This window comes from Electrophorus electricus, chromosome 23, assembly GCF_041902795.1.
Source record: "Electrophorus electricus isolate QZ-2024a chromosome 23, ASM4190279v1, whole genome shotgun sequence".
NCBI classification, from domain to species: domain Eukaryota; kingdom Metazoa; phylum Chordata; class Actinopteri; order Gymnotiformes; family Gymnotidae; genus Electrophorus; species Electrophorus electricus.
This window is the reverse complement of record NC_137519.1, coordinates 8,221,930-8,235,445: the sequence shown is the minus strand read 5'-3', so window position 1 is coordinate 8,235,445 and position 13,516 is coordinate 8,221,930. Positions and strand designations below refer to the sequence as shown.

Sequence of the window (13,516 nt, the reverse complement as noted above, 5' to 3'; positions counted from 1 at the left end):
TTACCGGTATTGCCGAGGAGGATCCACATGCTTTGTTTTGATAAATGACACCTGCATCCTGTTTTGTCTGGCAGGACCCGGAAATGTACTGTTTTATGCAATCTTGGAAGAACATTGAGGAGCTGTAGGCAACATCGGATGAAGTAAAGAGCCTATGGTGGTGTTTATGAGGGTTAGATTTACTCTCTTTCTCTCTTTCCGTGACAAATATTCACAGATGAGCGTTTACCTCTGTCCTGTCCTTACAACGTGCTTCTCTTAGCCGAGGTGACTCACTGCTGGCGCCAAGAGTGCAGATCTCTCTGTTCTGTGCTGTCATTAGCATAGCCAGTGGAGAAGTGACTGTGTACTGACATCTGTGCTGGTTATTAGCAGTGCTAAAACAAGGATGAGCTGTGCTGTTTAAAACCCTTAAGAGGAAGAGGCCCACTGTCTGAAGAAGGAAAATTGAGACAATGATAGCTCAAAACAAGGCAGTGGTTAAGGTACTTGACTTATAATCCAAGGGTTACTGGTTCAAGCCCCACTGCTGCAAAGTTGCCACTGTTGGGCCCCTGTGCAAGACCCATAACCACCCCCAATTGCTCAAGTTCTACTCAGTCATAATTGTAAGTCGCTTTGGATAAAAGTGTCAGCTAAATGCCTGAAATGAAATGAAATGAAATAGCCCCAGGATGCTTGTTTATACAAATATTTTGTAACGCAAAATCAAAAGGCAACCTCGTGTGGACACTGGTAATAAATTACATGTTGCTGCATTATTGCTACAATAACACAATGGGCTGAATCTGGTAATCATGTGGATTGTGTTCTTCTAAATCTGGTGACCATAGGAATTCTGTTGTTCTGAATCTGGTGTTCATAGAAGACTGTTTAGAAGCATAAAAAAACTGCAGCCATAATATTTTATATTTTGTTTGTGGATTGTTAAGCACAGAATGTTTTGTGCTCGATATCCTTAAACAATTATTTGCTGTTACATGGTTTTACATAAGTATTAAGTATTAAGAAGTAAACCAAACTATAAAGCAAAAAGGCTGAGTTAATAAAACTCAGAAATAGATTGCAATAGCAGTTTCAGTTGGAATGCTAATTTAGGCCTACTTTCCTATGTACCAACCTTTTTACATCAACACTATCAAGAGATCGTCTGCTGAGCCAAACACATGCCTCGTTTTGTGGAGATTACTGCACATCTTAGTTAAAGAAGTCCTGTGCTTAGTTAAAGGGTGGTTAACAGCTGTTTATTTGCAATGCGGTGGTGATGTTTTAACTGGAAACAAAAATAAAGACCACATTGCCCACACTTGCAGGTAAAGACCATCATCCAATTTTATGGACAAAAAAAGGGAGGCTATATTGGAAAAGTGTTCTATTACAAGTTGGTGGAATTGTATCTTTCATGCATGTTTAATGCTTTTCAAAGAAGGCTACAGTCTTGGAAAAAGTAGCAAATGAAAGCACAGGAGACGTCCATCTCACAATCTCCTGATTGTGATCATCTGAAAATGAACATCTCACTATCTCTGGTTCAGCAATAAAGGTTAATTAGCAATGTGAGAATATAAAAGTGTGTGAAGCGGTACTTGTGTTTTGTGTTTCAACTATCATTTACCAACATGTAGAGGACCTTGTTTTTTATCTACTCGTCGGAAGGGTTTATGTAAGCCAACTTTAACTTTCTGACTGTGTTCTGAACTCTTATTATCTAAGAACCAATAAGTCAGAAAATTACATTTTTACCTAAATAATCTTATTATTAAGTCGTTCCGAACTTATACAGAAAATAAAGTTATACAAATAAAGAGCCATGGCATTTTATGTTATCATGCCTTCACACAGCTGTCCAATAGGGGTTGCTAAAAACTCCGAGAAAACCACACGATTAGATGATGCAATGCTTTTTACATCTAAAATTACAAATGAAAAATTATGCATTCACATCATTACTGATACCATATATGTAGCAAAACGATTAGCAATATTTTTACGAGAATAATACAGTGACGTTCTATTTTCTTTGTAGATTTCAATGGTAATGTAAGAACATTTAATGTAGTTTCATTTAAGGTAAATTACTGGTTTAAAAAGACTCATAGCAGAGGATGGTTTCGATCCATCGACCTCTGGGTTATGGGCCCAGCACGCTTCCGCTGCGCCACTCTGCTACACCATGGTACGTCTGATGATCAATATTATTAGGTCTACAACAAAAAAAAAAATTTTTTTTTTGTCGCTAATTTTAAGTCCTTGTTTCGGTTCAATGTATTCCTTTCCTAATTCTGATAACCTTAAAGCTAACGTATATGTACAGATACGTACAGATAGCGTAGCTAGGACGCTCAACGACTAACACATTAGCTGGCAGCTAGGAGCGCTTCAACGTAAACCTGCAGATCTTAGGTAACAGTAATGTAATAATACAACAGGTAGAACATGATGTTAGTAACACAAAAGTCGAGGAGTTTGAGTCCCAGAGTACACCCACCGTTATATTGATAAATATGTCCCTCTGGATAAGAGCATCTACCAAATATTGTAAATGTCAGATTATTGTTTATTATTACTATTGTATAAGCACTATAGATAAGTATTAAATGATTCACATAGATAATGGTTCATCTCTATAAAGTATATTCTCTGGAGCCTGCATCAGCAGAGAATGATGACTGACACATTCCCTTACATCACACTGTAATGAAGCTTCTCAGACATTATTGACAATATTTTCTGTTACTCTTGACAAACACTGAAGCAAAACTGACAAACACCTTTAAGCAAGTGTAATCATGCCTTAAAGACGGTTGAATCGTAGGTTTTCTTAAGTTTGTTGGATTCTGTTGTTGGATGTTTGTTCAGTGGAACAAAATATTTGCATCAGGAAAACTACTACAAAGGCAGACAGAAAATGCTTTCCTCGCATATAGCTGAATGTGCAGCTTGACAAATGTGTAAGCCAGCAGCAGAGCAGAAAGGTAACGGCGCTGCGTAAAGTTCCTCCACGTTTCATTCCACTGAATGGGTGAGGTCATGCAGGTCTTGTGGACAGGCACTGGTTCACCACCTCCAGCAGCTGTGAGTTCTCCAGTGCTGCTGCCACCCTTTCTTTATCTGCCAGCTGCTTGTTAACTGAGGAGCAATGGGGTGATGGAGAGGGATGGGGTAGAGATGGGGGTCGACGGGGTGGAGATGGGGTAGAGATGGAGGAGGATGGGGTAGAGATGGGGTAGAGATGGAGGAGGATGGGGTAGAGATGGAGGAGGATGGGGTAGAGATGGGGTTGACGGGGTGAAGATGGGGTAGAGATGGAGGAGGATGGGGTAGAGATGGAGGAGGATGGGGTAGAGATGGGGTCGACGGGGTGAAGATGGGGTAGAGATGGAGGAGGATGGGGTAGAGATGGGGGTCGACGGGGTGGAGATGGGGAGGATGGGGTAGATATGGGGTAGAGATGGGGGTCGACGGGGTGGAGATGGGGTAGAGATGGAGGAGGATGGGGTAGAGATGGGGTAGAGATGGGGAGGATGGGGTAGAGATGGAGGAGGATGGGGTAGAGATGGGGGTCGACGGGGTGGAGATGGGGAGGATGGGGTAGATATGGGGTAGAGATGGGGTCGACGGGGTGGAGATGGGGTAGAGATGGAGGAGGATGGGGTAGAGATGGGGTAGAGATGGGGAGGATGGGGTAGAGATGGAGGAGGATGGGGTAGAGATGGGGGTCGACGGGGTGGAGATGGGGTAGAGATGGAGGAGGATGGGGTAGAGATGGGGTCGACAGGGTGGAGATGGGGTAGAGATGGAGGAGGATGGGGTAGAGATGGGGAGGATGGGGTAGAGATGGGAAGCGAAAACACAGTTACAAGGTGGCCCACACTGAAAGGTAATTAGTAAGCACTAAATGCTATTTAGTCATTTAGTTAGTGGTAAATGACTAAATAGCATTCACAAACTCACTTTAATTCTTTACCACTGAATCATTATTATGAATATACAATTTAAAGAGCCAATAATTACAAATAATTAAAGGCATATAGTTCTGTTAACTTGCTCAATCAACATGTTAATATTAAAATTCACAATACATACAGAGCCACAACGACTTAAAGTTACATAAGAATGATGAGGCAGTAACAGCTTACCTGCATCTTCTGAAACATGTGTACCCGGAGTGATATGAACATCTATCTGTATGCACAGACAACACATGAAGAAACCGATAAGACCAAAATAACACAACCAACAAAGAAAAAGACTGGTCACAAAACACACCTTAAACCTGGCCGGCAATGAACGCAGCAGTTTTACTTTGACTGACAGCCCTATGAGAGTAGCCATGCTGCAGTGAGGAATCGTTGGGGTGAACTCTACCGAGACCGTGCTCTCCTCGTCATTCACCTGAACAGCAGCAGAAGGGAAAAAAAACAAAAAAAAACAGATGTGCAACAAGACACTTGTCTTTTTGTAAAGTACACATTGGCCATAAAACAACTACGTGCCACAAAGTTCAGCAAACAGAAACTCACTTTCACGCGCACTTGTTCCACAACGTTCAACTCCTCGAGCGACAGAGGATGCTCGGGGTCACTGATGGACCTAATGAGATGTGATCCTATGGTTAAGGTGTGAAATGCTCTTACGTGAACTAGATAAACTATTAACCCCGGTCTTGATTTCCCCATAATGTAACTACTACTTGTTTCATAAGTTATATTCTGTTGTATAAAATATAAATATGGCTTAGGGTGCCTTGACGTTTCTTTAGAAATGCCTCGTAACAGCACGGAAGCACACCTAGACCAAAATAGTTAGCTAGCTGTAGTTTGGAGTCAAAAGGATATCAAATATCTCCCTGTCGTCAATGGGATCGGCAACGTCCTCATCCTCTTCGCTTGCCGTAAGGAGTCTTTCCCCAGTTCGCTGAAAAATCAAAGGATTGGCGTTTTCTAAACGTGCTCCCCCCGACATCCTGAAAGGTGGGTGCAGTCAGCCACACTATAGCCCCCACTAACGCTAACTAGCTCAGTTAACTAATGTATTAAGCCCAAACTGTAGCTATCTAGTTAGCCATCTTGCTCATGTCCTCTGCTAAAATCGTGCTTTATGAACGCTGTGCAGATAAATAACTAAACTCTACAAAACGCAACACTATTATGAAAAGCCCTAGCAGTTGGATAAGAATAACAACGCGGAAAAAGGTCCGCACATCAAGGGACGTGAAGCAAACTTGGGACCACAAGCACTATGCAGGATGTTTTATAATATTCAAAATAAAAGCCTCAGAACGGCGGGCACGGGTAAATGGCTTCCGGCGGTTACGAGCGTAAAACCATCGTCGGCTGGCCCATGACAAGGTGAGGACGCAAGTGTACCGTAGACTGTAGCCTATATTAATGCAATTAAGAGATTTTCAATAAGATACAGTTTGGCCCCTGTCAGCGCAGAGCAAAAATAAACAGATAAAGCTCATCTTTTTCCTGCCTAGTTCTAATTTTTTCAGATTTTTTCATTTTTTATTTGTGAACCAGTGTTTAATCTGTTTACTACATTTCCCATGACAAAACAACACAAATATTATTTTTTTAAAACTGTTAGTTAATTTCCTCCTTATCCATTGCAACAAATGACCCAACCCAAAATGAACTTTGGTAATTTATGTTTGATTTATGATCACTTATCCAAACCTAAAATGATTAAATACCATTAATCAGTATTGTTAATGATGACTTGTACAAATTGATAATGAATTACTGTCAAGTATATATAATTTATGGTCACAAAGGCACAATTGCAGACTTGGGAGTGGTAAGCCACACCACTATTTTGTGCAATTCAAAGTTATTATTAATCTTATCACAGTTAGTGGGGGAAACATGCTGAAAGAGGCTGACATGAGTCACTGTTTAAATGTAGCATCCCACCCAAATCTGGGAAAATGTGTGTTTTTTCTACACATTTATTAAGTACCCTAAACATGCGCACACACACACAAACACACACACACACACACACACACACACACACACACACACACACACACACACACACACACACATTGTGTGTGTGGGAGGGGGACCCTTAAAATGGCCCATACCTTTGTACCTTGTATTCAAGAAGAATTTTAAAATTTGCACATTAATCAAAACAATATCAACCACACCTTTACACATTCTTCCATTGTTGGACATGACATGATTAACTTCTTAGCATAGTTTAAAGAAGGAGACCACAGGTATGTCACAGAATAGTGTCCAAACCCATCTGAAAGGTTGTAACATTATAATGAACTGTGAACTTGTCTGTTGACTAAAGGTTTGCCAGATCTGTCAGTGTTTAAAAGGACTGACTGACATATTGCTGTGACTGTGCTGCCCACTCTGTTGTAACCTGAAGAAAGGCATCATTTATTAAGACAAGGGGTTCCTTACACTGACATATTGACACAAGACAAGCTGATACAGATCACAAGTGCCAACATATTCTGACTTTGGTGAAGTGTTTTAACATCATCGGCTGAATAATTAGTAATTAACTGTGTATTGTAGGGGTTATCCATTAGCCCCAGTGCCTCCACCCAGCCTATGATTCCATAAATATGCTTAAAACTGAACTCCTAGCAGTTACAGACAGCTTCACTGACAGGTAAAAAAAAAAAAAAGTATATTATTTTGAGAATTTATAATTATATTATAATCTATAATTTTCACCTATAATGATAATTATAGAAAAGGGTTTTTATTATTATTGTTATATTGAGGCATACATGTCTCTAAAATAATGATTTTGACCAAAAAATGGTTTGTTAAATATGGTAGCTAAGAACAATGCTATACTTGATGAGCATTCAATTTCTCAGTTCAAACAGGCATGTTTATCAAAGAGAGTCGCTGCACTGACAGAATGCCAATATCTTGGATAATACTGGGGTTTATCATAGCATTCAGTTCTTGTGTATCAGGTTAGTAAAGCGTGTTCTTGTGGTGACGTGCAGTAATATGCATTACACTATGACTGTATGTTTATTATTTGCTCTGTACTTTATGTATATTCTTCTTCCATTATCTTCTTTGCTCCTTCACACAACACTTTGAGTGCTTGATGCCATTTTGTTAAGTTTTCATGAATTTTACTTGTAAAAATGCCCATTTGACTTTTAAACCTAAAGGGCATAACATTTTGTGATCATCAATGTTATTTCATCAATGATATTTCTATTGTTATAGAATGCTCACTGTATGTCTTTTCTATTCATCTTTGTGCTAAGGAGTAGTTCAATCTAAGATGTTTTATCTGAGCTACCATAACAAACACCCATTTTCCGTATTTCTAATTCAACTGACAAATCTATTAATTTTACCCAAATGACATTAAACAACTAAAAACATTAGAATGTACAATTTTGGAAATGCACAACTCTTTAAAAAAGTGATGGGAAGGATACGAGTGCTCCAATTTTTATCAGAATTGCCCCTCATCACTGCATTACTGTATTACTGTTGTAGTCCTGTGGTGACTTCCCGTGTATTGTACTCTTTAGGTTCGATTGTAACTTCCTGTAAGGCTTGTCATGAGCGAGCCTCCTGTCTCCCCATACTAAAGGCCGGTCAGGCTGCATCCTCTCTGCACTCCTCCAACTGCTCCTGCACTAAGGGCTTCTCTGGTGATGGCATGGCCTGCCACAACACCAGCTACTGTGGCAGGGCGAGCATTTCCTGCTGCATTGCTGGCTATGCCTGGTCTCCCACGCAGGGGTGCGTGGATATCGATGAGTGCTCAGCCGTTCCGAGTCCATGTGTCTCACCACTGGTGTGCCAGAACACTCCTGGATCGTTCGTGTGTCTGATGCCGCGGGCTTATGCCTCTTTGGCTTCTGACGTGCACCCTGTGCAGGTAGGCTGTGGCAGAGAGGTGTGTGACCCGGGCCAGGACTGCATCACGTTTGGCGGAGCCCCACGCTGTGCTGATCCATGCCAGCACTACACTATCCTGGAAGACCCCTGGCGCTCCACGGACTTCAAGACCAGTGGTACCGTGCACTGTGACATGGGCACCAACTGGCAGGGATGGTACAGGATGTACCTTGGTAATGCCAGTGTCCAGATGCCTGAGAGGTGTATCCAGCCCTGGACATGTGGCACAGAAGCTCCTCTCTGGCTTAAGACACGCCACCCAAGTGAGTCAGATGGCGTGGTGCAAGCTAGCGTTTGCGGGAGCTGGTTGGAGGGCTGCTGTAACTTTGAGTTCCCCATACACGTCAAGGCCTGTCCTGGAAACTACTACATCTACAAGTTTGTCAAACCACCTCTGTGCTATCTGGCCTATGCTGCAGGTGAGGTACTTACTGACTGGATCTGGATGAGAATTATGAAGTTCTAGAGGTTTGAAAACTCTTTCCTTTAAACCAAAGCAAGGGTGCTGTGTCCTTGAGCAATAAGTTTCTCAAAACCCAACTCTGAAATGATAAATGATAAAAAGAAGATAAAATTTCCACCTGAAAGTTGTGTGTGCTCACCAAGATCTTGCTTGTCTCTTTGGTTAGATGCTAACACAGTGGTGTGTGACACCTGTGGAAAGGGCTCGTCCTGTGTTAGTGCAGACAGGGTCACCTGGAAGTGTCAGACTCCAGGTGAGTGCTTAACAGCTCCTTTAACTCCTAACACTGTTGGAATATAAACACCACAGGGTAACTAATAACTACCTATTGTCAAGATGCGTACTTCATAGAAAACATAATTTATATATCCACCAACACATTTAAATCTTTCATATAAATCTTTCAGACATGTTTAAATTGAGCTTTGCTCTGTCTAGATAACAACTAAACAACTCACCAGCTATTCAGAATTCCTCATTGTAAATTAATATTAGCCCTAGAATTTATATTGACTTTAATAAAAGAGCAAGTAGCTGGAAATACAATGATGTAGCAGTCCTATGCTAGTCTATGGGCTGAAAAGCAGCCTTACAATACCTTCATGTCAAAATATAATTCACCTGTGTACTTGTGTACTCCGCACCTCTCGGATCCCAGACCCTGTCCGTCTGTCTGGAGGCACCAACAGATGTGAGGGCCGCGTGGAGCTGTACCATGATGGGGTCTGGGGCACAGTGTGTGACGACTTGTGGGACATGAACGATGCCCAGGTGGTTTGCAGACAGCTGGGCTGCGGTAAGGCTGTGGATGCCCTGTCGGGGGCGTACTTCGGAGAGGGCACTGGACCCATCTGGCTGGATGACGCTCAGTGCATTGGCACCGAGTCCTATCTGGTGGAGTGCCAACACAGCGGCTTCGAGAACCACAACTGTGCGCACCATGAGGATGCTGGAGTGGTGTGTGCAGGTAGTCAGCATATAATAACAACACAACAACAACAATAATAATAATATGGTTTTATATAGAACCCTTTTTTAAAACCAAGTTTCTAAACTGTGTTACAGGGTGATTTAACCAGAATGAAATATTTACTTATAATTAAACTGAAATACAAATGGAAAAACAGACCGATAAATGAAATACAATAAAATTGGACAAAATTTAACAATAAGATAAAGTGATAGAATAATATCAACAAACAAAAAAAGAGAAACCTTATGGTAGTAATAAAACTGAAAATAAGAGATCAGTAAGGGGAAATTGGCTTTGTCAAAGCCCCAGAGTACCCGTGCACTTGGTCAAATTATGAATGATATTATGATTTTCCATAACCTGTCCATACACATATAGATACTATATCATCTTTAGAGTCTAATAGCATAGCAAACGGAATAATAAAAGAAAATGAAAATTGAAATAATATCCGTATTTAAAAACATTGTTTAACCTTTTTTTTCCCTATAGATACTGTACATCTTTATACATATTGCTGTCATTGTCAGCAACACTGTGTTAGTTACTGTATAAATGTATACAAATGTATACATACTAAGGACAAACTTAACCAGGTATTCTCAGAAACCTGATGAAACTGTGTTAATAGCCCCTGCCCTGTGCCCTATGCCCTTTCAGAGTCAGCTCTGGCTCCTGAGCTGATTTGCACCAGCACCCGAATGCTAGTGGGTGTGTCAACCATATACACAGGCTTCCAGGTCCTCAATGGAACTTCGGGTCACCTGGCAGACCCCTCCTGCATGTCCCAGAGGCAGGCCAATGGGACCGTGTGGTATGAGGTGCAGAGACGAGCAGGCTTGTGTGGGAACGTGATGAAGGTGAAGTGCTCTCTTTCCTTTCTGCCCTTAAAGTGAGCGGCACTCTGCGCCAGGCCTGAGGCTCCCATGCCCTGCATTTCGCCTGCGTCTAACCCACATGAGTCAGCTCATGGAGGGCTTGCTCATGTCCTGGGGAGCTGAATCACGTAGTGCAGAGAAAGAGAATCACCAGGAACGCAGGACCTTGCGGGGTCCCCAGGCCTGGGGCTGAGAATCACACTGAAAACCTTTGCGTGTGCACACTGAAACACTCAAACACCTTTTGTAGACACTACAGTATGCGAGTACTTTCATAACTATGGGATTTGTTTTTTTTTTTTTCTTTCCTCCGTTCCAAAGAAAATGAGGATGTGCCAGGAGGACTGTAGTGACTTTACACTGTTCCACGACATCGTTCTGTTACTACTGATTTGTTTTTTCTCACGTCTTGTTGTGTTCTTTCCCCAATGAATATGCAGACCAACAAGACCCATGCTGTCTTCTCCAACACCTTGTTCCTGTACCCTGTGAACACGGATGTGTTTTCTCTGCCCTCGGCCTTTCCCTTCTCCTGTGTTTACCCTCTGGATTCTCTCACCAGCATGGACCTAGGAGTGAGACCCTACCTGTCGTATGTACACTTCCTGCAAAAAAGAACAGAGAGACAGGGCTCAATTTAAACCTTTTATTTAACCTTTCAGATGTTTCCCATATTCAAAATGAGTAATTTATTAATCTATTTTATACATTAAACCATGTAACATGTATATAGTCTCTCTTGAATGCAATTCCTTAAGATCTGGCATGGCATCTGTTTCGCTCTGTGCCACGCAGGATGCAGGAGATGGGTCTGGTTGGTATCGGTCCCAGCGCACAAGCCTCCATGGTCCTGTATGAGGATGCTAACTTCACTGACGCTTACCCGAGTGGGACTGTAAATCTGCCAGTCGGCACGCCACTGTATGTGGGTGTAAGGGTGGAGGAGGTGGAGACAAACTTCGTTGTGGCCTTGGAGGAGTGCTACATGACAGACAGTCCTAGTGCTGATAACCCTGAGAGATATGTCCTCATTCAGAACCGGTGAGACCTCTTGCCAAAAGAGTGAAGATCTGGGTCTGTTTTCTGTGCTTTCTGTACATTACACCACCATATAAAATTACAGACTCTGGTAGTTAAGTGCTATGATCTGTAGTAATAATACATATGGAATTTCTAGGAATTCCCTGAATAATTCCCATGAATAAGGTGTGTGTGCGTATGTGTGTGTGTGTGTGTGTGTGTGTGTGTGTGTGTCTTCACCATGAGCCCAACTGGAAACAAATAATCATTGTATGAGTTAATTCAGCACTAAAGATATTCATTACCTTTTTGCTGTACTATGGTTTGCATTTTATAACAGGACATACTTATATCTGCATATAGAACTCTGAAATAAGCTGTCATTAATGTTAGATTTAGTGAACAGGAATAGCACCATGTGTGTATGTATGTCTATGAAGCAAACTACCAACCTTCACTTAATTCATGGCCTTGCATCATCTAATCGCATGTAATTATGTTATTCAAGTAGAAACATACAATAGTGTATTTCTCTCTCTCTCTCTCTCTCTCTTTCTCTCTCTCTCTCTCACTCTCTCACCCAATCTCAGTTGTCCCAGTGATCCACGTGATGTGACAATACTTGAGAATGGTGTTTCTCTCAATGCACGCTTCATTGCTCTGCTCTTCCTGTATCACGGAAACTACAGAGACATATTCCTCCACTGCCGCGTGAACCTGTGTGACCAGTCCACAGAGTCCTGCACTGCGGTACGTTCACACACTTCACTCAAAGCACATGTCTTCCTGGACTGCAGCTCAGAGACAAGAGAAAGGATGTGTTAGAGTTTTTAGATACAACTGTGCCACCAATAAACCATCAGGTATAATCTAAACAATAAAAAGTCAGGTGTACTCTCAACAATAAAAAGTCAGGTGTACTCTCAACAACAAACAGTCAGGTGTACTCTAAAGAGTAAAACATTGTTTACCATAAACAATAAACCATTGGGTGTATTCTAAATAATAATCACACCTTTGTCTCCTGTGCCAATTGCATTATGTCCTGTCCTCTCTCTCTCTCTCTTCACAGAAATGTCTGACCAGAATGTCTCGGTCCATCTCCAACCACAAATCTCTCACTATTGGACCAATCACCTGTAAGTCAAATAAACAGAGTGAGTGATTGAGTAAATGAGTTACAAGCCAGGTGCATAAAGTGCTCAGACTGAAAATGTATTCCACTGAAAGGTGAAATATACACATTTTCAATACAAAAAAAATTTTTGACAGTGGATTATATGAAGCTATTTGTTGTCTTTTTTTCAGGGAGCAAAGGCAGGCAGTAACATGGTTCACAATAGATTCTGCAACAAAAAAAACAACAAAAAAAACAACTGCATTTAGATTTTCACCTTTTAAGCAATCAAATCATGCTAAGACTTTTGATCAAAGTCAGGGACACATTTTTGAGAGTTCGGTCTGCTCTAACCCAAGGCCTTGATTATTAGCACACAAGCTGACCTTTGTGTAGGAGTAGGGATGTCACTAATCTGTGCAATGGACCTTCAGTAATGGATCTAAATCATCATTTTTAAGAACACTGATTCTAGTCCAGCCGTTGTGCTATTAATATTACTCCACACTTTTTAACATAATAAAGCATTATAAACCTGACCCATGTTTCTGTATTTAACTTTGTGTGCCTTAGCAACTGTTGTCAGCTCACAAAATATTTTTTAAGTCATATATACGTGAAACGTGATGTCTGGTAGTCTGGTTTATTGTGTTCCAGTCTCTTTTTTATTCCCGTGCACGACTCGATGTGGGTGGTGTTTAAAGATGGAGGGTTTTATAGAGCATCACTTCAAAAGAACGCACTTAAAGTTCGTTTACACGATAGTGAAACACTGATGTAAAACAGTCCACGCATACAAATCGTGAGCGTTAAACATAACCTCTAAACTCCCTCGTTTAAGAGCTGTAACGTGGCAGTATTTCTATTCGCCACTAGTAGGAGGCAGATTCAGCAAACGCGCCGAACTAAGATTAGTTAAAGGTTAGTCACAGTACCGCTGTTAAAGAAACGAGTTACTCTTACTTATCTATTCTGTATGTTTTTTGTTATTGTTATATTGAATACTTAAATTTTTTTTACAGTGGTGGTCCTTTTAGTGGTTTTTTTTAGCTGTATTACAATAAGTTTAATGCTGTTGTGTGTTTGTTCTGTCCTCTTAAACATTACTACATCTCTAACTTTCTTAAAAGTGAAGTCCTTATATCTATATTGAGGAAC

The 13,516-nt window shown here is 41.2% G+C and overlaps 2 protein-coding genes and 1 non-coding gene across 3 annotated transcripts; 1 reads left to right on the top strand and 2 right to left on the bottom strand.

The window, feature by feature from the left end:
• Positions 1 to 2,096: 2,096 nt before the first annotated feature.
• On the bottom strand, positions 2,097 to 2,168 carry trnam-cau (transfer RNA methionine (anticodon CAU)). Its single transcript has one exon. It is a non-coding gene; the product is annotated as a tRNA-Met (tRNA).
• A 368-nt stretch (positions 2,169 to 2,536) lies between these two features.
• Positions 2,537 to 5,146, bottom strand: ciao2b (cytosolic iron-sulfur assembly component 2B). The gene is made up of 5 exons (XM_027007320.3): positions 4,839 to 5,146; positions 4,524 to 4,603; positions 4,270 to 4,395; positions 4,140 to 4,185; positions 2,537 to 3,129 (listed from the first exon to the last, which is right to left on the bottom strand). The coding sequence occupies exons 1-5, from the start codon at positions 4,963 to 4,965 to the stop codon at positions 3,029 to 3,031; spliced, it is 480 nt and encodes a 159-aa protein (XP_026863121.1). The 5' UTR covers positions 4,966 to 5,146; the 3' UTR covers positions 2,537 to 3,028.
• Positions 5,147 to 5,260: 114 nt separating this feature from the next.
• Positions 5,261 to 12,887, top strand: LOC113575717 (pancreatic secretory granule membrane major glycoprotein GP2-like). The gene is made up of 10 exons (XM_081706053.1): positions 5,261 to 5,351; positions 7,535 to 8,326; positions 8,537 to 8,623; positions 9,029 to 9,337; positions 10,004 to 10,203; positions 10,662 to 10,813; positions 11,017 to 11,262; positions 11,832 to 11,991; positions 12,314 to 12,380; positions 12,550 to 12,887. The coding sequence occupies exons 2-10, from the start codon at positions 7,666 to 7,668 to the stop codon at positions 12,567 to 12,569; spliced, it is 1,902 nt and encodes a 633-aa protein (XP_081562179.1). The 5' UTR covers positions 5,261 to 5,351; positions 7,535 to 7,665; the 3' UTR covers positions 12,570 to 12,887.
• Positions 12,888 to 13,516: the final 629 nt, after the last annotated feature.

Bases quoted from the DNA above. Each gene is read 5' to 3' on its own strand.
- ciao2b (XM_027007320.3), bottom strand. From the start codon at position 4,965: ATGTCGGGGGGAGCACGTTTAGAAAACGCCAATCCTTTGATTTTTCAG. The intron at 4,396-4,523 runs GTGAGTTTCTGT...GCTGCTGTTCAG, and splicing joins TGGAACAAGTGCGCGTGAAA to GTGAATGACGAGGAGAGCAC. The intron at 3,130-4,139 runs GTAAGCTGTTAC...ATTGCTCCTCAG, and splicing joins ACATGTTTCAGAAGATGCAG to TTAACAAGCAGCTGGCAGAT.
- LOC113575717 (XM_081706053.1), top strand. From the start codon at position 7,666: ATGGCCTGCCACAACACCAGCTACTGTGGCAGGGCGAGCATTTCCTGC. The intron at 8,327-8,536 runs GTGAGGTACTTA...CTCTTTGGTTAG, and splicing joins CTATCTGGCCTATGCTGCAG to ATGCTAACACAGTGGTGTGT. The intron at 11,992-12,313 runs GTACGTTCACAC...CTCTCTTCACAG, and splicing joins CCACAGAGTCCTGCACTGCG to AAATGTCTGACCAGAATGTC.